At 44.6% G+C, this 24,914-nt stretch overlaps 1 protein-coding gene across 1 annotated transcript; it reads right to left on the bottom strand.

Moving 5' to 3' along the window:
* Positions 1-1,238: 1,238 nt before the first annotated feature.
* LOC123186594 (disease resistance protein RGA5) lies at positions 1,239-7,625 on the bottom strand. The gene is made up of 9 exons (XM_044598334.1): positions 7,413-7,625; positions 7,131-7,304; positions 6,957-7,021; positions 6,698-6,867; positions 6,508-6,585; positions 5,562-6,412; positions 2,028-4,033; positions 1,838-1,913; positions 1,239-1,639 (listed from the first exon to the last, which is right to left on the bottom strand). The coding sequence occupies exons 6-8, from the start codon at positions 6,380-6,382 to the stop codon at positions 1,882-1,884; spliced, it is 2,859 nt and encodes a 952-aa protein (XP_044454269.1). The 5' UTR covers positions 6,383-6,412; positions 6,508-6,585; positions 6,698-6,867; positions 6,957-7,021; positions 7,131-7,304; positions 7,413-7,625; the 3' UTR covers positions 1,239-1,639; positions 1,838-1,881.
* Between the last annotated feature and the right edge of the window lie 17,289 nt (positions 7,626-24,914).

The raw sequence follows: 24,914 nt of genomic DNA, 5'->3' as shown, positions 1-24,914 counted from the left end.
GGAAGTAACTGAGCTAAAATTGCGGCGATGAACTGTACAAAACTTGCATTTGAGATCATATCCAAAACTTGCATTCATAAATTTAAATTTCTCATAAATCTATTTAAGAAACACAGCCCCAACATAATCAGCTATTTTGATCATGGACACATCTAAAACGCAATGTTGTCCCCACGCGCTTAGGGCATTCATCAAATCAACCCCCAAGACTCATTTGTTGCCCGACGTCCCCTATTTTTTTTAAAGGCGGATAAGTGGGACTTCTAATTTCGTCGGATGAATAATCATTAAGTTCTCTTTCCGGACAAGACATATAAAAAGACCGGTGAACTGATATTTTAGTGAATCTTTGAAAGATAGATTTTAAAGACCGGTGAACTGATATTTTAGTGAATCTTTGAAAGATAGATTTTAAAGAAGCAGATGATGTACGTCGCCGCCGCCACGTGCTTCCGCTCCCGTGAGCCGCTGCCGCCATGCATCGCCGTGCTCGCGCGGTCGCCCCGTTTCGCCAGTGCACCAACGCCTCCACGTCGGGTCACCGCCTCACTACGCTATCGGTGATGCCTGCTGGTACACCGCCTCGCCGTGCTGCCATCATGACGGGCCACCGGCACACATATCAATGACATGTGGGTCCTAGGCCATTGTTTATCTAAAAATAGAAGAAAAACAACTTTCCATAAATTATACTATCCTCCCTTGAAACCTCTTTTACGGGGAGATTTTGCAGGAGCAGTTGGAGTTGCTCTTAGGAGGCCAGCACCGCACATGTCCTCTTCTTCCCATGTCGGCCCTCATGCTTCTTTTGTTCGACTTTTACCTCTTCTGATTTAACTATGTGTAGGCTAGAGCTGAAACCGACTAGAATACATATAGAGAAAATGAAAAACTATGGAGAATGATCCAGTTAAATCGGCACAAATATATAGCCCTTTCTGTCACCGTCGGATTAGGCTTCATTTGGCTTTGAGACGGAGCTTTCAAACATATGAAAATAATTTGCAGCCATGGGGTACACATGCTTGTTAGTTGGAAGCACACTTTAAAAATAGTACGTGTAGTTGGAAGCACACTTCCCATTTGTATGTAACAGAAACATGTGGGCTAAACTAGTAAATACTACTACCTCTGTCTGGAGTTACTTGACGCTGAAATGGACGTCTCTAGATAATACTCGCTGAAATGGTAAAACTAGTAAATTCTAGCAGTTCCGGACGAAGGGAGTAGTTTTTATGTAACAGTTCCAACAGTAAACCACAGTTTTTATTTGAATTAAAGAGCTCAGATTTCATTCATCATGAAACTGATAATACACCCTCAGGTTTATCCGGTTCAGCTTAAAAACAAAATACACCAGCATGTCATGGGCTAGCCCTCCCATGTAACAACATGCAAAACAGAGGAGCAACGATGGCCCTCAACTAAAGCAAAGCAAAGCTATCCTTGTAAGGACTTATTCATTACAAAACCAAGCAATATCTCTTTCTGCAAGTGACTGCCATTTAAAAGAAGTTCATCACACAACTTCCAGCAAAGTTCGAAATCTTTGCACGGCCAGCACCCACCCAAAAATGTTTGTGAAACATTCATCTCCGATGCCACCAGCAGTAACCCCACCGTCCCGCGCCCCTGCTGCCTGCATATCGTGCAATTCTTCTCTGTAAGATAGACCAATAGAACATCTAATATCCATAGGGAAAATATTTTTCAAGCAATTATGATTCCTTGTTTTCCATCTAGATCACTATAGCGTAGTTGGTCAATAAAACGACAAGCTGAGCTCTAGACGTCAGAGAAAGATGGAAAACATAATAGGCAAATATCTGCTACATACCTGAGAGCACATCAGATGTAATGTGAGTCGCTCTGGAACAGAAATCAGTCCTCACACAAATCGTCATCATGAGCATCTTGGTAGATTCAGAGATCAGAATCAATGCAGAAAGTAATAAGGTCAGTCCGTCATTGAGAAAAAAAACACACACGTAAGTGCACAAGTAATTACTTAGATGCAGCGTGAGTACCTTCTGCTATACCCGGGATCGTCCAAATATAAATACGGGGATGGTTGGGATGGGCTTCGAGCACGTGCCTCACCGCAGCCTCCGCTTCCTTGGCCTCCCCAACCCTCGCTCCACCACAATACATATGAATGTAGAGAAGCCGCCAAAGGGAGAGCAGGTTCCCCTGCAGGCCCAAGTCGAAACCACAGTTTCCATCTTCTTTCGCCACGCGCACACCCAGGCTGAAGCAAACTCGTTCCGCCCTAGGCAAAGCTCCTGGTTCAAACTTAATTTGCGCCGCTGACCCACAATTCAAGTCAAACCATACCATACAGCGGAACCCATCTGCACGGATGACTAGCAGCCGCTGTGTTTGGTGGGCGCTCTTTATGTAGAGACCGCGAAGGGACATCAACCCCCCAATGATATCCACATCCTCCTGCTGCACTTCCTTCACTGAATCGAGAATTAACTGGGAGAGGTTCGAGAGATGCGAGGGGTCTCTCTTTATCCACCCTCGCAGTGCAGAGAGTTGGCTGGGCATCCTAGACACAAATATGCGGAGATGTACAGGAGGCACCCAGCGTTCTCCCAAGAGATCCATCAGTTCAGAAGATGTTTCTTCGGAATTATAACGAATACTTAGGCTTTCGATATGATCTAGGTTGCACAGAGACTTCACAAAACATTCATACAAATCCAAACTACCATCCTTGAAGCGAATCTGAAGCTCCCTCAGCTTTGCCAGGTTGCCAAGCTCTTGTGCAATAATGTTCAGAGAGACCAAGATCCCCCTCAACACTTCAATGGATTTCAGATTCTGCAACACACCAGGAGTTGGAACCACCTTACTGGAAAAAACATTTAGGTAGATTAATCTTCTCAAATTAAAAAGAGTGGAAGGTAATTCATCTAGCTCATAATTTCTTCCAAGATCCAACACCTCCAAAAACTGCAGGTTTCCTATCTCAGCCGACAGTTCCCTGATTCCAGTATCTGCTAGACCAAGGTACCTTAGGTGGATTAAGTGTCCAACACCCTTGAGGTTAAGCTGCAGGCTGCTACTTTTTCCCAGATAACAGTTCGACAGATCAAGTACACGCAGAACTTCAAACATTGACAGACTTGGCATGGTACTAACAGCAGGTGGAAAGATAGTAATTGACCTCACTCGTGACATACTCATGATATTTGTGAGAGGCTTGGCTTGATGATCTTCCTTTTTATTCTGAAGGGACAAACGGCGGACATTACTTTGTGAAGATATGCTATTCCCAGTGCCATCCAATACATTAACAAACTTTGCTTCATGTGACAAGTTGCGGATAAGGTCTAGAACCATATCATGTACACGGCAAGCATGTACCTGGCCTAGTTCATCATATATTGGCTGGATCATACTTCTATTAATGAGCTGGTTGAAGTAGTTCAATCCGACCAAAAACAGGCTGGTCCCTTGATCTCCATGGTGGACAAATCCTTCGGCCACCCACTTCCATATCAGTCTATCTCTATAAATCTCGCTATCTTCTGGATATATACATAGGTATAGTAGACAAGTTTTCAGATGAGGCGGTAGATTATAATAGCTGAAAGATAGTATTCTCCGCATCTCAACCAAACTGTTATCTTTTGTTAGTCCACAGCCAAGGGACTGGAGCAGAATATCCCATTCACTCTTTGGTTTCACCTCCTGGCCACTAGCCAAAGCACTAGCAATAGTAATGATGGCTAGTGGTACCCCACCACATTTCTTCAATATATCTTTAGACACTTGTTCAAATTCATTTGGGCATCCACTCTCGTCGGCAAATACTCTTTTATAGAAGAGCCTTCTGGAGTCATCTGTACAAAGAGGTTTCATATGATAAACTGAATCATCAGCTGATGAGCAACATGATTTGGAGACATCGAAATCTCGGGTTGTGGTGATTAGCCGACTGCCTAGATTGTTATTGATAGAGAAAGCAAGGTTGATGTATCTCCACAATTTTTCATCCCATATATCATCAATTATGACGAGGTACCTACATTAGTTAGAGTATCAGTGTAAGGTCTACACATATAAAAAAACTGAGGGCATACGAATATATGGGTGGAACTAACCATCTATAAGGGTGTATTATTCAGAAACAAACCCGTAACAGACATGCATCTTAAGCTCGATAACCTTACCTCACGAAGCATGCATTATGATCCTCCAATCAAATGACGCACAAAATGAATAAATATTTAAGATTCAACACAAGTAGCAAATTGCTGAATCAGTGACCATATGTAGAATACAATTAACTACAGAAGTTAAAATGGTCAGGTAGATATATCGAAAAGATCCTAGTATTGATTGGCCCACCAATTTAATATATGGCAGCTAATGAACCTCTTGGAGACTCACTCAAATAGTATGGCATTATCTTTTCATCTATATTTTGGTGAATATAATGAATTAGTGAAGGGACAATTTAACTTGTTTGGATCCAATATACAATATTTTAGGAAGTTTATTGGGTAGCCTTTGGTACGCATTGCCATCTCCCCTTTAAAATATGCGTTTTAAAACTGGGTGGGTTAAGAAAGAGATGGTAATAAGTTTGATTTAAAATTTTGTAACATTTATCTTCCTCTTTCTTTCCTTACCTGTTACAGTTGTCATTACACTTTGGTGTAACGCAAAATGTTTAGATGGAATTCTTGGACAAATGCCAATAAGTTTCAGCCATAGTAACATAGTATATACTTCTACATGCTTGAAATTTAGCACCTAGAAGGTTTACAGTTTAGTTACAATGCTTAGATAGATCTATTGGAAAGACCAGAGAACAGATCGGCCCACCAATTTACTAAGTAGCCGCTAATAAACCTCCTGGAGACTCAAATTGCATGGCATTATCCTTTCGTGTAAATTTTGCTGGTAGCAAGTTTCAAAAGAGGCATAAAGGAAACATATAATGTTACAGTGAAGAGCAAATTCAAATTTTTCTTGGCCATCAAACATACAATATTTTAGGAAAATCACTGGCTAGCCTTTGGGGCAAGATGAGCACTTTAACATCTTTATTTTAGAAAACGATGGGTTAGGAGAAAGAAATAAATTTGAAATAAAATATTGTAAAGTTTATCTCCTTCTTCATTTCCTTTCTTTGGTGTATTATCTGCTACAATTGACATTATGCTTATCATTTTGTGCCTTTGGTGCATGTATTGTAAAATATGTTGAGGTGGATTTCTTAAAAATATGGCATAAATTAAAGCCACTGTAACGATTGCAACGAGAAGTGCTTACAATAATCTTTTTAGATAAAGGAGAGGAGGGTCAAAGACTTACTTATATAGTCTTGAAATTTAGCACCTATAAATGTTTATAACTTAGTGCAAACTACGTATGTCAGCAAAGGTGACCTTATTAATTTAGTGCAAACTACGTATGTCAGCAAAGGTGACCCTTTGACGTGAGGAACTGAGGTTACAATATGTATTGATACACTATTAATTGTATAACTAGCATGGGAAACAACACACCATAATAGTGTCATTTTCATTGTAAGTGATGCATACCTCTTGTTCTCGAGAAATTTATGAAGTTTGTTGATAAGCTGCCTTTCATCCAACAACGCAAGATCTGAGTTAGCGTTGCCGAGATCCATGAGGATATCCCTGAACACCTTCTTGATATCAGGGTTCTGCCCGACAGGAACAAATGCGTGACAACCAAAATCACCTTTAATCTTCTCGTATACTGCTCTGGCAAGAGTGGTCTTGCCCAACCCTCCAAATCCAACAATGGAGACCTTCTTCAGTTTCTTGGTAGAGGCGTCATCGCCCTCCAAGGAGAGCAAACTCATGAGCTCCTGATCCCTCTTCCCATAGATGCCAACTAGCTCTGCCGCTTCTATGTACAGAGCACGGAGACGAGGATCGATTGCTTCAGTAGGAACAGAAGCAATACCATCGAACTTGTTCCTGTCACGCCTAGCAGCCACCTCCTGGAGTTCCTTCTTGATGTCCTTGATCGCGTGAGCTATCCCATGCTTATCCACGACTTTCTTCAACAACTTGGTGGTCCTCTTGATGAGCCCCTTGAATCCGTTGGTGTTGTCGTCGGGCTCAATGCCATGGACCCGTACAAGGAACTTGTCCACCACATCCTCAATGACGTAGGAGAGCTCTCTGACCTCATCGGCCCAAAGCTTGTCTTGGCTGTCGAGCTGGTCCGGCGGCACCTCACCAATCTTGATGAGCACAGCGTTCATGGTCTTGAGCTCTTTCAGGAGGTCCTCGATATTTTTCTTGACGCCCTTGTGTAGCTTGTACTCCCCCACAAGCAGTTCTCCCAGCTTGGGGATCAGCTTGGCAATGGCACCCGTGACAATATCCATCAGAGCTCTCCGGAGCAATCAACTGGAAACCTGCAAATCGATGAATTTAGGGATCTGTAACACAATCCAAGCTGTAGAACTGAGTTGGCGAAATCGATGAATGTAGGGATCTGGACCAAGCCCACCTTTGGTGTTTCACAGTAGAGCAGAACACAACGGCGGATGGGTCAGTGGATTCGATGCATGGCGATCCGAATAATAACCTGCAAAATAGATGAATATGGGGAGCTGTAATCCAATCCAAACTGTGTGAATCTTTAATTTCAACGAGCTCCTCTAGAACTGAGTTGCCAATCCAAACTGCGAGATCCGGACCTTTGATGCTTCACGGCAGAGCAGAAAACAGCGGCGGCGTCAGCGTCGGATGGCGTCACCTTTGATGCTTCATCGGCAGAGCAGAACAGAGCAGAACACAGCGGCAACGAAGCGGAAGCAGTGCCGGCGCACCAGAGGACAAGACGGCGGCGGAGGTCGCTTCACTCGATCTGGAAGAGTAATTAAGAACTTACAATCAACGCAAATCAGCAGATTAATAAGAAGAGAATAGCAAGAACGACGGGAGGGAAATTTTTACCAGGCCGCTAGCCGGGTCAGTGCCTTGGATGCATGGTGCTCTGAATAATCACTGGAAAGTGCCACCTTGGATTCAACCATCACAAATCGATGAGACTCATCAAGCAGGGGAAGTAATAACTTTTTAGATTCAAGCATTGCTACTTCACTGGAAACAAATCGACAAGAAACATACCCCAAATATTCACGGAGGTTGGATGAGATCAGCAACAAGGCGGATGGATCTGTTCCAGGCAGCGCAATGGAGGAGACTGAGAGGAAGCAGAGACGAGGAAGACCAACAGCAGTCAAGAGAGTAAATTGCTTGGAATCTCCGTACTAGATAGATGCAGAACCCCACTATCCCACCCTGGACTCAATCAACACAAATGGATCAGAATCTCAAGCAGGAGAAGTAATAAGTTTTAGATCCAAGCATTGCTACTTTAACTGGAAAACAAATCGACAGGAAACATACCCAAAATGTCCACGGACTGTGGAACTCAGTTGGCAGGGGCGAGGACGAAGGAGGAGATCAGCAACAAGGGCGGATGGATCTTATTCCAGGGAGCGCAATGGAGGAGAGGACTGAGATGAGAATGAGGAGAGGAAGGGGGTACTCAGTGGAGACGACAAGCACTCAGTGGAAGACCAGCACGACAGTCAATGCAGAGAAAATTACTACTCTTCGAATAGTACTAGAGGGAGGGGATACAGAGGCACGCATTCAGATAAATATAATACAGACATTGGGCAGTGATGCTTCATATATCATTATCCCTAAATGGCCCTTTTAAAATTTAAGCATAATCCTACAAAAATGTATCCTCACATTTTTTTGCCAGAATGTATCCTCACATTTGACAGCTTGAAGTTATGCTAAACTGAGGTTATCCTCCTTTTTGAAAAAAACAATACATGTAGTGATGCTAAACCAAACATCAAACGGTTTAGCATCGATATCTAAAGGCCAGATTTTGAAATAAGTTTTTGAAGAAGCCAGTGAAACAAATAAGTTTAGAAAGAGCCATTTAGAGGAAACACCACGTGCTTTAGTGCATTAAGGCCAATGCATCTCCAACGCGGCTCACCAAATCGCCCATAGATGTTCAGACGGGACAGTCTGGACACTTTTAGTCTTACAACACAGACGCCCATTTTGGATCGACTCGTCCGAAATTCCTAAGGTGGCCCCAAATTGAGGTGGGGGGTGTCAAGAGGTCCGCTACGCTGGACTACGTCACACTGGTGTCACCTAAAACCCTGGCCAGCTCATGAACCATCGCCGCATTCACGACGGCTATCCGCCTACCCAAAATGAAGCATTGCCGCTTTCTCTTACCGCATTTATCATTGTCGGGTAGGCGGCAAGCCGCTTGAGGAGCCTACTCGAGCTATTAAATGTCGGTTGATGACCCCCCAAACTTTTGTCTCTCATTTCTCCACATGTCCACGCTGGCGACACCCATAGTAGAGCCGACCCCCTCACACTCACTTCCCCGCCGGACGCCGAATGTCATCGCTAAGGGCCGCCACAAGGTCACTTGTTACAAGCAGTTGACACAGAAGCACTAGACCAAAAAAAATAGCCGAGGTTTATGAAGCGAATGCTCGGAGCAAGGCCTGCATTTAGACGGGCCAACCTCCAAGCTCCCGATGGCCGAGGTCGGAGGAGGAGGATGGCGACCCCAAGGTATGGTGATGGCAGAGGTCTAAGAGGAAGAGGTGCTCACGAAGGAGGATGTTCCTACGGAGGAGGCGTAGACAATGACTGTTGAGGCTGCGACTCTGGTTGGCGGGGTGGATTGTGTCTTGTCCATGGCAGGGGCAGAGAAGCAAGTTTGCCTCATGCTCTTGGAGGAGCACCCGGCAGTTGTCGTGCAACTCGAGGCAGAGCACATAGATGACACAGTCATTGTTGCACTTCTTAAGGACCCGGAGATCATCCACGACAACTAGGCGATGCTCAAGGCTCATGAAGGCGAGGAGGCGGAGATGCATGACAATGATGCAAAAGTGGCACACGTCGGTGGCTCCGGCAGGTTCAAGCAAGTCACCAACAATGACGAGGTTTGCGGATCCAGCGTGGAGGGGGAGGGGGGTCATCAACCTCACCTCCAACATGGAGGAGTAGGATATTTAAGTTTTACTTTTGGCAAATTTTAACATGCCCCCTCTTACCCCTCTTTTTACATGTGAGGTAAGAAGGTAAGACTTAATCAGACCACTAATTAGTGAGATCAACGGCTCAAATCTATCATATATTCCTACCTCTCATGTGAGAAGAGGGGGTAAGAGGGAGCATGTTATTGCATCTACCCCTCTCTCCTCCATCCAGACATTGGGCAGATGGTAAAGTACTCCTATGCAGTACAGAAGCAATGGATACTCTCTACCAAACCGAAATATTCAAACTGGATGGAGGGGCTCAATTCTTTACCAGTTGCAAAGAGGAAGCTAATTAGTTACTATAGTGTCATTAAGTGATAAATGTGATCAAATCTGCATTAGTCATAACTCTTCACCAATCAACCTTTTTCAGCGAATCTTCACCGGTCACTGATATTCTCTTACTACCTGCATTTTGCATTTGAAATATGATATTACTCTTAACTAGTCCATCTCCTTGAATATATTTTCACATGGACACCGAGATAACTTCATAGAGCAAAATAACTGAAATATACTCATATTCCACTATGCTAAGAGCATCTTCAACAGCAGACAAAAACCAGCAGACCAAAAAAATGAGTCAAGTATCTAAAAACTGAAATTTTAGATTTTTTGGCTTGAAAAACGGCTCCAATAGCAGACCTAAAATTGCATGGAGACAAATTTTTCATGGTAGTAACCTAAATTTTGCTACGGCCATCTTCCATGTCAACACTCCTCTAACTACACACCTCCCCACACCCATCATCCATGTCAGTATGCCTTGTTTACCACTTTGTTGGCATGAAACTGGACTTTTTGTTGGATTAATTGTGTTTTTTTTCATTTGTCATTGGGCTTTGAGTTCCAACAAACATTCACTCTGCATCCATGGCATGGCCGGTGCGCGCCATGTGGTGCATCTTGGGATGTGTAGTATGTTACTAAAAAGATGCGCGTTGGATGCCGCCTCGGGCGTCATATAAATTAGGTCCATTTGCATGTGTGTCGCCAATCACCAGGGCCCGAGGTCAGATCTAAAATCCCAGCTTGCAATTGAGTTCCCACGGGCACTCCCATGCTCCTTGTGAACTCGTAGTCTTGGCCTCTCGCAGCGCTACATTTATGTCTGTTGGTTCTTGGGCTGATGTGTCAGCTTACTTAAAGCGTAGATTGTTTGTTGTTGTCACCCGACTCTTAGAGTAATTGCGTTGTTTGTCGATTCTGTGTGTTCCGGTTATCCCGTGACCTCCTTTCTAAGAGTGCTTTCTCACTACCTTGTATCGTTCGGCCTTGTATTGTGTGTTGTGCATTAGAAAGAAAATGGTTTGAAAGCCTATTTCAAGTGGTTGACTTGTTTGTTGAGCTCGTGCCAGGGCACCTCACCAACCATGACCAGGGCAACCTGCATTGTCTCAAGCTCCGTCAAGAGAAACTCTAACATATTTCTTGATGCGCTTGTGCGGGTTGCGCTCCTCCATGAGCAGCTCGCCCAGGATGGGGAGCATGTTTCCGATGGCACCAGCCACCACTTCCATTGCCATGAGCAGCCAGCTTCCTTGCTTGATCGCTGCGTGGAATTGGTTGCTTGTGGGCAATGCTCAGATCTGTGAGGAGCCTAAGCTAGTCAGTGGTGTGTGTCAGGTGGAAGCGTTCCTACTCCCTCGTGAGGGAGCCGCGTGTCTATATATTGATTGAGGCAGGAAAACGCCCCTGTCGTGGCTTACAAGATTGCTCCGATCTCTTTGGGATTCGGTAGTTACATAGGCGATAGAAAGAGCTACGGGAGAGGAAGAGACAGAGTTAGTTTGAGATTACAACAGGAATATATCTCTAAGTCTAACACCCTCCCTTAATCTCTCTTGAATTCCTCAAAGGGCTTCACTGGCAAAGCTTTGGTAAACCATCTGCAACTTGATCTCTGGATGGGATAAATCGTATGTCTAACTTCTTTTCTGCAACCATTTCTCTTACAAAGTGAAAGTCAATTTCTATGTGCTTGGTTCTGCCATGAAATACTGGATTTGCAGAAAGATAAGTGGCTCCTAAGTTGTCACACCACAAACATGACACACGACTCTGCTTAATTCCCAATTCATTCAGCAATGACTCAACCCAAATGATTTCAGCAGTTGCATTGGCTAGTGACTTGTATTCAGCTTCAGTACTTGACCTGGATACTGTAGCTTGTTTTCTGGCACTCCAAGAGATGAGATTTGAACCAAAGAATACGGCAAATCCTCCAGTTGACTTCCTGTCATCACTACATCCTTCCCAGTCAGCATCAGAGAAGGCACTAACAAGAGTGGAATTAGAACGTTTAACTTGGAGACCTAAGCTCACAGTATATCTTATGTATCATACAATCCTCTTAACAGCTGTCCAATGTACAGTAGTGGGTGCATGAAGATACTGATAAACCTTATTAACAGCAAAGGAAATATTAGGTCTTATTAATGTCAAGTACTGTAGAGCTCCTACCGCACTCCTGTATTTTGTGATCTCTTCTTCTTTGAGTGGCTCACCTTCAAAGGTTGAAAGCTTTTCTGAAGAGGATAATGGTGTGGATGAAGGTTTACAATCTTTCATCCCCATGCGAGCTAGAAGTTCAGTGGCATATTTTTCCTGGTTAAATGTTATGCCATCTTGAATCTTCTTTACCTCTATGCCTAAGAAGAAATGTAGATCACCAAGATCCTTCAAAGCAAACTCTGAACTCAAATCATGCAGAAGAGCGTTAATAGCACTTTGTAAAGAGCTTGCAACTATGATATCATCAAGATATACCAATACAAATATAGTTATGTTTGCCTTATTGTAGATGAACAGTGAAGTGTCAGCCTTAGATGCAACAAAACCAAGACGCCTTAACTGAGAGCTTAGCCTTGAGTACCACGCCCTTGGTGCCTTTTTCAAACCATAAAGTGCCTTATCAAGCTTGCACACATAATGAGGTACTTTCTTGTTTTCATACCCAGGTGGTTGCCTTATGTAAACCTCCTCTTCCAGAACACCATGCAAGAACGCGTTCTTAACATCTAGCTGTCTTAAGCTTCATCCCTTGGAAACTGCAATAGCTAACACAAGTCTAATAGTTGCGGCCTTAATAATGGGACTGAAAGTATCTTCATAATCTAGACCATAACGTTGCTTAAAGCCTTTTGCAACTAGGCGTGCTTTATATTTGTCAATTGAACCATCTGCCTTCTTCTTGATTCTGTAAACCCATTTACAATCAATGGCATTTTTACCTCTTTGCTCAGGCACAAGATGCCACGTTTTATTACTCATGAGTGCCTTGTACTCTTCATCCATTGCATTTTCCCACTTTGGATCTCCAAGTGCATCCTCAAATCTTGTCGGTTCTCCTGCAACACACAACATGCCATATCGTATAGTGCCATCAGTTCTGATTTTCGGATTGCTTATACCTTTTTGTAGTCGAGTTGTGACACGTGAAGCAAGCTGTGGCTGAGTTATATGACGTGTATGCCTCTGCACAGAAGATGATGTAGACGAATCTGCCGCACAGGATCCTGATGGCATCCTGGAATCACTTTGCACAGCTGATCCTGGATCAGACTCTGTGGCATGCTGTGTGGCTGAAGACGTGACTGCACCCTACTCGGTGGCCACAGAAGATCCCGTGCCGATCTGTGGATGCATGCGGGGCGGAGATCCCGAGCCAGGCGACGCGGTTTCTGCCGTTGTTGCTTTCGCTGACCCGCGCGTGGGGCGCGAGGCGGACCCAGCAGGTGACGACGTGGCGACGCCCGACTGGCGCAGCCAGATCCTGCCCGACGCGCGATCCAGGGCTGATCCGCGCGCCCGATCCGAGGAATCCTGGCGCACAGGAGTTCCAGGTGACCCCGGATCTCCCTCGTGTTCAGCGCCAACTTCGTCTTCTTCTGACCCATGAAATATAGGTTCATTTCCACCAAAATTTGGATCATTTTCTGCACCGATTTCTGCTGCGTCTTCTACAATGTCCTGCACATGAGTAGATACAACACCAGTACTGGTAGGATAATTAGTTGGATTAGTGCAATTGTCGCCCCCTTGATATAAGTTTTGGAGACTGGGTGGAAGGAGAAGAATTTCTTTTCTAAGGAGTGCTCCGGCATTTGGATGAGGGACTCAAAAGGGTATACGGATTCATCAAACACGACGTCTCGAGAGATATATATCCTACCGGTGGAAACATCTAGGCACTTGACTCCTTTATGGATGGGACTATACCCAAGGAAGACACACTTCTTGGAGCGAAAAGCAAGTTTACGTGTATTATATGGACGAAGGTTGGGCCAGCAAGCACAACCAAACACACGTAGTGATTTGTAATCAGGAGTAGTGCCAAGAAGACGTGTGAGAGGAATCTCATAGTTGATAACTTTGCTAGGAAGAAGATTTATAAGATAGGTGGCAGTCAAGAAGGCTTCATCCCAGAACTTTAATGCAAGGTTGTCAGAATCGCAATTCTGTTATACGATTCTACAACTTTACAATCCAAACTAACCCCTATGATTCTACGATTTTAGTTCGTAGAATCTACGTTTCTACGATCCTGATAGTGAAGATTCTACGATTTGCGATCTTACCATCGGAGCTCCGATCTGATTCAAAATCGCGATTCTGACAACCTTGCTTTAATGGCATCGATGCATTTGCTAGTAAGGCTAGCCCTACTTCAACAACGTGACGGTGTTTCCTTTCAGCGGAACCGTTCTGTTGATGGGCATGAGGACATGACACATGGTGTGAGATGCTAAGTTCTTCAAAAAACAAGTTAAGCTTCTTGTATTCACCTCCCCAGTCAGTCTGCATAGCAATGATCTTAGTGTTTAGTTTTCGTTCAACGAGATTTTGAAAATTCTTGAAAACTTGAAACACTTCAGATCGTTTCTTAAGAAGATAGATCCAGGTAAATTTGCTATAGTCATCAATGAAGCTAACATAGTATGAGTGTCTACCAACAGAGGTAGGAGCTGGCCCCCAAACATCTAAAAATACAAGCTGTAGGGGGGCAGAGGAAATGCTGATAGAAATAGGATATGGTAGCTGATGACTTTTAGCTTGTTGACAAGGATCACAAACAGACTCAATGCTAGACTCAACACAATGGGGAAGTTTATTTCTACTAAGAACAAGCTTAACAATAACTGACGATGGATGACCTAATCTACTGTGCCACTTTGCTGAAGAAGGCTTGATCGCAACAAAGGCTTGTTTATTTGATGATGTTGATGAAGATATGATTGGGTAAAGACCTCCCACGCACTTGCCCCTAAGAAGTACCCTCCTCGTGTCCAAGTCCTTAACCAAGAAAAAATAAGGATAAAACTCGATGAGAACACGATTATCAAGGGTAAATCTATGGACAGAAAGAAGACTTTTTGATGTTTCGGGCACATGTAGAATTCTATTTAGATGAAAAATTTTTGTGGGGGTTTTAACAATTGAACTACCAACATGAGTAATATCCATACCAGAACCACTTGCGGTGTGTACTTGGTCTCCTCCACGGTACTTGTCTCGAATCGTCAGCTTGTCGAGCTCCCCCGTGATGTGGTTTGTAGCCCCGGTATCCGCATACCAGTTCGTGTCGACACCGTAGGAGTCAGTGACCATGTTGGCCCCCTTCTCCTCCTGTTCATCTTCATCGTACCTGTGCCAACAGTCACGAGCACCTCCTGGATGGTGCTTGTAACATATCTGGCATTCTGGATAGTCCCTGGTTTGTTGCTGTCGCTGCTGTTGTGGACGACCGCGGCCGCCGCCGCCGCTGTTGCCGCCAGATGGAGTTGGGGAAGGGCGCCTGCCTCGGCCGCGGCCCCTGTTGCTGCGTCCGCGTCCTCTGCCATAGCCGCGCCCACGCCCTCTGTACACCATATTGGTGGAAGTTTTGAAGCCGGCTTCAGGACCATTGCCGAGCATCTCCATGCGCTGATCGAACGCCGCAATCTGAGCAAACAGATCGTCCACAGAGATTTGGTTCTTTACTGCACCGATCGCTTCCACAACAGGGTCATAATCTCTGTCGAGGCCGGCAAGAACATAGTCCACCATCTCCGGGTCCGAGACGGGGCGAGCTGCAGCTGCAAGCTCATCTCCCAAGCTCTTCATCTTGGAGATAAAGGCGCTGCTGGACATGGAGCCTTTCTTTGTGTTGGTGATGGCGATGCGTAGGTTGGTGATGCGCGATTGGGACTGCGAGGCGAACAGGGTGGTGATGGCAGTCCAGAGATCGAATGTTGTCTCCTTGCTCGCAACTTGGGCGAGGATCTCCATTGACAGAGAATTCAGGAGATGGCTCAGAACTTGCTGATCTTTTGATATCCACTGCGCATACAGCGGATTGGGTTCCGGGGCGGTGGTTTTTGTAGGGTTTCGTAGTAGTTTCAAAATTTTCCTACGCACACGCAAGATCATGGTGATGCATAGCAACGAGAGGGGAGAGTGTTGTCTACGTACCCTCGTAGACCACAACGGAAGCGTTGACGCAACGTAGAGGAAGTAGTCGTACGTCTTCCCGATCCGACCAATCCAAGCACCGTTACTCCGGCACCTCCGAGTTCTTAGCACACGTACAGCTTGATGACGTTCCCCGGGCTCCGATCCAGCAAAGCGTCGGGGAAGAGTTTCGTCAGCACGACGGCATGATGACGATGATGATGTTCTACCGACGCAGGGCTTCGCCTAAGCACTACAACGGTATGACCGAGGTGGAATATGGTAGAGGGGGGCACCGCACACGGCTAAGGAACGATCTCAAGGATCAACTTGTGTGTTCTAGGGTGCCCCCCTGCCTCCGTATATAAAGGAGCCAAGGGGAGGGGCGGCCGGCCAAGGTGGGCGCGCCAAGAGGGAGTCCTACTCCCACCGGGAGTAGGACTCCTAGTTGGAGAAGGAGAAGGGGGGAAAGAGGGGGAAGAGAGGAAGGAAAGGGGGGCGCCGCCCCCCTTCCCTTGTCCTATTCGGACTAGGAAGGGGAGGGGCGCGCGGCCACCTCCTGCCTCCTTCTCTCTTCTCCCTCAAGGCCCATGAAGGCCCAATAACCCCCCGGGGGGTTCCGGTAACCCCCCGGTACTCCGGTAAAATGCCGATTTCACCCGAAACAATTCCGATGTCCAAATATAGGCTTCCAATATATCAATCTTTATGTCTCGACCATTTCGAGACTCCTCGTCATGTCCGTGATCACATCCGGGACTCTAAACTAACTTTGGTACATCAAAATGCATAAACTCATAATAACTGTCATCGTAACATTAAGCGTGCGGACCCTACGGTTCGAGAACAATGCAGACATGACTGAGACAAATCTACGGTCAATAACCAATAGCGGGACCTGGATGCCCATATTGGCTCCTACATATTCTACGAAGATCTTTATCGGTCAGACCGCATAACAACATACGTTGTTCCCTTTGTCATCGGTATGTTACTTGCCCGAGATTCGATCGTCGGTATCCAATACCTAGTTCAATCTCGTTACCGGCAAGTCTCCTTACTCGTTCCATAATACATCATCTCGCAACTAATTAGTTACAATGCTTGCAAGGCTTATGTGATGTGCATTACCGAGAGGGCCCAGAGATACCTCTCCGACAATCGGAGTGACAAATCCTAATCTCGAAATACGCCAACCCAACATCTACCTTTGGAGACACCTGTAGAGCTCCTTTATAATCACCCATTTACGCTGTGACGTTTGGTAGCACACAAAGTGTTCCTCCGGCAAACGGGAGTTGCATAATCTCATAGTCATAGGAACATGTATAAGTCATGAAGAAAGCAATAGCAACATACTAAACGATCGGGTGTTAAGCTAATGGAATGGGTCATGTCAATCAGATCATTCAACTAATGATGTGACCTCGTTAATCAAATAACAACTCATTGTTCATGGTTAGGAAACATAACCATCTTTGATTAACGAGCTAGTCAAGTAGAGGCATACTAGTGACACTCTGTTTGTTTATGTATTCACACATGTATTATGTTTCCGGTTAATACAATTCTAGCATGAATAATAAACATTTATCATGATATAAGGAAATAAATAATAACTTTATTATTGCCTCTAGGGCATATTTCCTTCAGTCTCCCACTTGCACTAGAGTCAATAATCTAGATTACACAGTAATGATTCTAACACCCATGGAGCCTTGGTGCTGATCATGTTTTGCTCGTGGAAGAGGCTTAGTCAACGGGTCTGCAACATTCAGATCCATATGTATCTTGCAAATCTCTATGTCTCCCACCTGGACTAGATCCCAGATGGAATTGAAGCGTCTCTTGATGTGCTTGGTTCTCTTGTGAAATCCAAGGCAATTGCACCAGTATTATCACAAAAGATTTTCATTGGACCCGATGCACTAGGTATGACACCTAGATCGGATATGAACTCCTTCATCCAGACTCCTTCATTTGCTGCTTCCGAAGCAGCTATGTACTCAGCTTCACATGTAGATCCCTCTATGACGCTTTGTTTAGAACTGCACCAACTAACAGCTCCACCGTTTAATGTAAACACATATCCGGTTTGCGATTTAGAATCATCCGGATCAGTGTCAAAGCTTGCATCAACGTAACATTTTACGATGAGCTCTTTGTCACCTCCATATACGAGAAACATTTCCTTAGTCCTTTTCAGGTACTTCAGGATGTTCTTGACCGCTGTCCAGTGATCCACTCCTGGATTACTTTGGTACCTCCCTGCCAAACTTATAGCAAGGCACACATCAGGTCTGGTACACAGCATTGCATACATGATAGAGCCTATGGCTGAAGCATAGGGAACATCTTTCATTTTCTCTCTATCTTCTGCATTGGTCGGGCATTGAGTCTGACTCAACTTCACACCTTGTAACACAGGCAAGAATCCTTTCTTTGCTTGATCCATTTTGAACTTTTTCAAAATCTTGTCAAGGTATGTGCTTTGTGAAAGTCCAATTAAGCGTCTTGATCTATCTCTATTGATCTTAATGCCTAATATGTAAGCAGCTTCACCGAGGTCTTTCATTGAAAAACTCTTATTCAAGTATCCCTTTATGCTATCCAAAAATTCTATATCATTTCCAATCAGTAATATGTCATCCACATATAATATCAGCAATGCTACAGAGCTCCCACTCACTTTCTTGTAAATACAGACTTCTCCGAAAGTCTGTATAAAACCAAATGCTTTGATCACACTATCAAAACGTTTATTCCAACTCCGAGAGGCTTGCACCAGTCCATAAATGGATCGCTGGAGCTTGCACACTTTATTAGCTCCCTTTGGATCTACAAAACCTTCCGGCTGCATCATATACAACTCTTCTTCCAGAAATTCATTCAGGAATGCAGTTTTGACATCCATCTGCCAAATTTCATAATCATAAAATGCGGAAATTGCTAACATGATTCGGACAGACTTAAGCATCGCTACGGGTGAGAAGGTCTCATCGTAGTCAATCCCTTGAACTTGCCGAAAACCTTTTGCGACAAGTCGAGCTTTGTAGACAGTAATATTACCGTCAGCGTCAGTCTTCTTCTTGAAGATCCATTTATTCTCAATTGCTTGCCGATCAACGGGCAAGTCAACCAAAGTCCATACTTTGTTCTCATACATGGATCCCATCTCAGATTTCATGGCTTCAAGCCATTTTGCGGAATCTGGGCTCACCATCGCTTCTTCATAGTTCGTAGGTTCATCATGATCTAGTAGCATGATTTCCAGAACAGGATTACCGTAGTGTCTTGATCTTACTCTGGTTGATCTACGAGGTTCAGTAGTGTCTTGATCTGAAGTTTCATGATCATCATCAGGATTACCGTACCACTCTGGCGCGGATCTTACTCTGGTTGATCTACGAGGTTCAGTAGTGTCTTGATCTGAAGTTTCATGATCATCATCATTAGCTTCCTCACTAACTGGTGTAGGTGTCACTGAAACAGTTTTCTGTGATGTACTACTTTTCAATAAGGGAGCAGGTACAGTTACCTCGTCAAGTTCTACTTTCCTCCCACTCACTTCCTTCGAGAGAAACTCCTTCTCCAGAAAGTTTCCGAATTTAGCAACAAAAGTCTTGCCTTCGGATCTGTGATAGAAGGTGTATCCAATTAATAGTTTCCTTTGGATATCCTATGAAGACACATTTCTCCGATTTGGGTTCGAGCTTATCAGGTTGAAGCTTTTTCACATAAGCATCGCAGCCCCAAACTTTCAGAAATGACAACTTTGGTTTCTTGCCAAACCATAGTTCATAAGGCGTCGTCTCAACGGATTTTGATGGTGCCTATTTAACATGAATGCGGCCGTCTCTAGAGCGTATCCCCAAAACGATAGCGGTAAATCAGTAAGAGACATCATAGATCGCACCATATCTAGTAAAGTACGATTACGACGTTCGGACACACCATTACGCTGTGGTGTTCCGGGTGGCGTGAGTTGCGAAACTATTCCACAATTTTTCAAATGTACACCAAACTCGTAACTCAAATATTCTCCTCCACGATCAGATCGTAGAAACTTTATTTTCTTGTTACGATGATTTTCAACTTCACTCTGAAATTCTTTGAACTTTTCAAATGTTTCAGACTTATGTTTCATTAAGTAGATATACCCATATCTGCTTAAGTCATCTGTGAAGGTGAGAAAATAACGATATCCGCCACGAGCCTCAACATTCATTGGACCACATACATCTGTATGTATGATTTCCAACAAATCTGTTGCTCTCTCCATAGTACCGGAGAACGGTGTTTTAGTCATCTTGCCCATGAGGCACGGTTCGCAAGTACCAAGTGATTCATAATCAAGTGGTTCCAAAAGTCCATCAGTATGGAGTTTCTTCATGCGCTTTACACCGATATGACCTAAACGGCAGTGCCACAAATAAGTTGCACTATCATTATCAACTCTGCATCTTTTGGCTTCAACATTATGAATATGTGTATCACTACTATCGAGATTCAATAAGAATAGACCACTCTTCAAGGGTGCATGACCATAAAAGATATTACTCATATAAATAGAACAACCATTATTCTCTGATTTAAATGAATAACCGTCTCGCATTAAACAAGATCCAGATATAATGTTCATACTCAACGCTGTCACCAAATAACAATTATTTAGGTCTAATATTAATCCCGAAGGTAGATGTAGAGGTAGCGTGCCGACCGCGATCACATCGACTTTGGAACCGTTTCCCACGCGCATCGTCACCTCGTCCTTAGCCAATCTTCGCTTAATCCGTAGTCCCTGTTTCGAGTTGCAAATATTAGCAACAGAACCAGTATCAAATACCTAGGTGCTACTGCGAGCATCATTAAGGTACACATCAATAACATGTATATCACATATACCTTTGTTCACCTTGCCATCCTTCTTATCCGCCAAATACTTGGGGCAGTTCCGCTTCCAGTGACCAGTCTGCTTGCAATAGAAGCACTCAGTTTCAGGCTTAGGTCCAGACTTGGGTTTCTTCTCTTGAGCAGCAACTTGTTTGCCGTTCTTCTTGAAGTTCCCCTTCTTCTTCCCTTTGCCCTTTTTCTTGAAACTAGTGGTCTTGTTGACCATCAACACTTGATGCTCCTTCTTGATTTCTACCTCCGCAGCTTTCAACATTGCGAAGAGCTCGGGAATAGTCTTATTCATCCCTTGCATATTATAGTTCATCACGAAGCTCTTGTAGCTTGGTGGCATATATTGGAGAATTCTGTCAATGACGCAATCATCTGGAAGATTAACTCCCAATTGAATCAAGTGATTATTATACCCAGACATTTTGAGTATATGCTCACTGACAGAACTGTTCTCCTCCATCTTGCAGCTATAGAACTTATTGGAGACTTCATATCTCTCAATTCGGGCATTTGCTTGAAATATTAACTTCAACTCCTGGAACATCTCATATGCTCCATGACGTTCAAAACGTCGTTGAAGTCCCGATGGCACACTGAACTATCGAGTAGTCATCAGCTTTGCTCTGCCAGACGTTCATAACATCTGGTGTTGCTCCAGTAGCAGGCCTGGCACCTAGCGGTGCTTCTAGGATGTAATTCTTCTGTGCAGCAATGAGGATAATCCTCAAGTTACGGACCCAGTCCGTGTAATTGCTACCATCATCTTTCAACTTTGCTTTCTCAAGGAACGCATTAAAATTCAACGGAACAACAGCACGAGCCATCTATCTACAATCAAACATAAACAAGCAAGATACTATCAGGTACTAAGTTCATGATAAATTTAAGTTCAATTAATCATATTACTTAAGAACTCCCACTTAGATAGACATCCCTCTAATCCTCTAAGTGACCACGTGATCCAAATCAACTAAACCATGTCCGATCATCACGTGAGATGGAGTAGTTTCATCGGTGAACATCATTATGTTGATCATATCTACTATATGATTCACGCTCGACCTTTCGGTCTCCGTGTTCCGAGGCCATATCTGTATATGCTTGGCTCGTCAAGTATAACCTGAGTATTCCGCGTGTGCAACTGTTTTGCACCCGTTGTATTTGAACGTAGAGCCTATCACACCCGATCATCACGTGGTGTCTCAGCACGAAGAACTTTCGCAACGGTGCATACTCAGGGAAAACACTTCTTGATAATTTAGTGAGAGATCATCTTATAATGCTACCGTCAATCAAAGCAAGATAAGATGCATAAAAAGATAAACATCACATGCAATCAATATAAGTGATATGATATGGCCATCATCATCTTGTGCCTGTGATCTCCATCTCCGAAGCATCGTCATGATCACCATCGTCACCGGCGCGACACCTTGATCTCCATCGTAGCATCGTTGTTGTCTCGCCAATCTTATGCTTCTACGACTATCGCTACCGCTTAGTGATAAAGTAAAGCATTACATCGCGATCGCATTGCATACAATAAAGCGACAACCATATGGCTCCTGCCAGTTGCCGATAACTCGGTTACAAAACATGATCATCTCATACAATAAAATTTAGCATCATGTCTTGGCCATATCACATCACAACATGCCCTGCAAAAACAAGTTAGACGTCCTCTACTTTGTTGTTGCAAGTTTTACGTGGCTGCTACGGGCTTAAGCAAGAACCAATCTCATCTACGCATCAAAACCACAATGATAGTTTGTCAAGTTGATGTCGTTTTAACCTTCGCAAGGACCGGGTGTAGCCACACTCGGTTCAACTAAAGTTGGAGAGACAGTCGCCCGCAAGCCACCTATGTGCAAAGCACGTCGGGAGAACCGGTCTCGCGTAAGCGTACGCGTAATGTCGGTCCGGGTCGCCTCGTCCAACAATACCGCCGAACCAAAGTATGACATGCTGGTAGGCAGTATGACTTATATCGCCCACAACTCACTTGTGTTCTACTCGTGCATATAACATCAAACCATAAAACCTAGGCTCGGATGCCACTGTAGGGTTTTGTAGTAATTTCAAAATTTTCCTACGCACACGCAATATCATGGTGATGCATAGCAACGAGAGAGGAGAGTGTTGTCTACGTACCCTCGTAGACCGCAACGGAAGCGTTGACGCAACATAGAGGAAGTAGTCATACGTCTTCCCGATCCGACTGATCCAAGCACCGTTACTCCGGCACATCCGAGTTCTTAGCACACGTACAGCTCGATGACGTTCCCCGGGCTCCGATCCAGCAAAGCGTCGGGGAAGAGTTTCGTCAGCACGACGGCGTGATGACGATGATGATGTTCTACCGACGCAGGGCTTCGCCTAAGCACTACAACGGTATGACCGAGGTGGAATATGGTGGAGGGGGGCACCGCACACGGCTAAGGAACGATCTCAAGGATCAACTTGTGTGTTCTAGGGTGCCTCCCTGCCTCCGTATATAAAGGAGCCAAGGGGAGGGGCGGCCGGCCAAGGTGGGCGCGCCAAGAGGGAGTCCTACTCCCACCGGGAGTAGGACTCCTAGTTGGAGAAGGAGAAGGGGGGAAAGAGGTGGAAGAGAGGAAGGAAAGGGGGGGGGGGCGCCGCCCCCCTTCCCTTGTCCTATTCGGACTAGGAAGGGGAGGGGCGCACGGCCACCTCCTGCCTCCTTCTCTCTTCTCCCTCAAGGCCCATGAAGGCCCAATAACCCCCCGGGGGGTTCCGGTAACCCCCCGGTACTCCGGTAAAATGCCGATTTCACCCGGAACAATTCCGATGTCCAAATATAGGCTTCCAATATATCAATCTTTATGTCTCGAGCATTTCGAGACTCCTCGTCATGTCCGTGATCACATTCGCGACTCCGAACTAACTTTGGTACATCAAAATGCATAAACTCATAATAACTGTCATCGTAACGTTAAGCGTGCGGACCCTACGGTTCGAGAACAATGCAGACATGACTGAGACAAATCTCCGGTCAATAACCAATAGCGGGACCTGGATGCCCATATTGGCTCCTACATATTCTACGAAGATCTTTATCGGTCAGACTGCATAACAACATACGTTGTTCCCTTTGTCATCGGTATGTTACTTGCCCGAGATTCGATCGTCGGTATCCAATACCTAGTTCAATCTCGTTACCGGCAAGTCTCTTTACTCGTTCCGTAATACATCATCTCGCAACTAACTTATTAGTTACAATACTTGCAAGGCTTATGTGATGTGCATTACCGAGAGGGCCTAGAGATACCTCTCCGACAATCGGAGTGACAAATCCTAATCTCGAAATACGCCAACCCAACATCTACCTTTGGAGACACCTGTAGAGCTCCTTTATAATCACCCATTTACGTTGTGACGTTTGGTAGCACACAAAGTGTTCCTCCGGCAAACGGGAGTTGCATAATCTCATAGTCATAGGAACATGTATAAGTCATGAAAAAAGCAACAGCAACATACTAAACGATCGGGTGCTAAGCTAATGGAATGGGTCATGTCAATCAGATCATTCAACTAATGATGTGACCTCGTTAATCAAATAACAACTCATTGTTCATGGTTAGGAAACATAACCATCTTTGATTAACGAGCTAGTCAAGTAGAGGCATACTAGTGACACTCTGTTTGTTTATGTATTCACACATGTATTATGTTTCCGGTTAATACAATTCTAGCATGAATAATAAACATTTATCATGATATAAGGAAATAAATAATAACTTTATTATTGCCTCTAGGGCATATTTCCTCCAGTTTTGTCCGCCTGCTGCTGCTGCACTGTCTTCGGTGGCGCTGCATCTGATCCGTCCAGGAGGCCGGTGACCTGCGCTCCTCGCAAGCCCGGCATGACCTGTGCCTTCCATAGGATGAAATTGGTCTTGGTGAGCTTCTCAGATGGGAGAGCACCAAGGTTGAGGGAAACTGTGGATGAGGACGCCATGGCGAGGGTAGTCGAGGAAGTAGGTTGCTGGCTAGATCGATGGGAAGAGGATGGCTCTGTATACCATGTCAGGTGAAAGCGTTCCTACCCCCTCGTGAGGGAGCCGCGTGTCTATATATTGATTGAGGCAGGAAAACGCCCCTGCCGTGGCTTACAAGATTGCTCCGATCTCTTTGGGATTCGGTAGTTACATAGGAGATAGAAAGAGCTACGGGAGAGGCAGAGATAGAGTTAGTTTGAGATTACAACAAGAATATATCTCTAAGTCTAACAGTGTGTATGCGTATTATTAGATGGGCAGTTCATAGATTATCGGGAAGGTGGCGATAACGTGCTACCATGGCATGGCCAGTGCATGCGCATGTGGTGCATCTTGAGACATACTAGGTTGCTCAAAGCAAAAGATTCGCGTTGGATGCCGCCGATCAGGCATCATAAACTAAACGGGAAAACTCGTGTCAGATCTAAACTCAGTTAGCAGTTGAGTGCTCTATG

This window comes from Triticum aestivum, chromosome 1A, assembly GCF_018294505.1.
Source record: "Triticum aestivum cultivar Chinese Spring chromosome 1A, IWGSC CS RefSeq v2.1, whole genome shotgun sequence".
Taxonomy (NCBI): domain Eukaryota; kingdom Viridiplantae; phylum Streptophyta; class Magnoliopsida; order Poales; family Poaceae; genus Triticum; species Triticum aestivum.
Note: the sequence above shows the minus strand (reverse complement) of the source record. Positions and strands in the feature narration are given on the sequence as shown.

Excerpts from the sequence above, each read along its gene's own strand:
- LOC123186594 (XM_044598334.1), bottom strand. The coding sequence starts at position 6,382 with ATGGATATTGTCACGGGTGCCATTGCCAAGCTGATCCCCAAGCTGGGA. Across the intron at positions 4,034-5,561 it reads AAATTTCTCGAGAACAAGAG|GTACCTCGTCATAATTGATG; the intron begins GTATGCATCACT and ends TAACTAATGTAG. Across the intron at positions 1,914-2,027 it reads GATCCCGGGTATAGCAGAAG|ATGCTCATGATGACGATTTG; the intron begins GTACTCACGCTG and ends GAATCTACCAAG.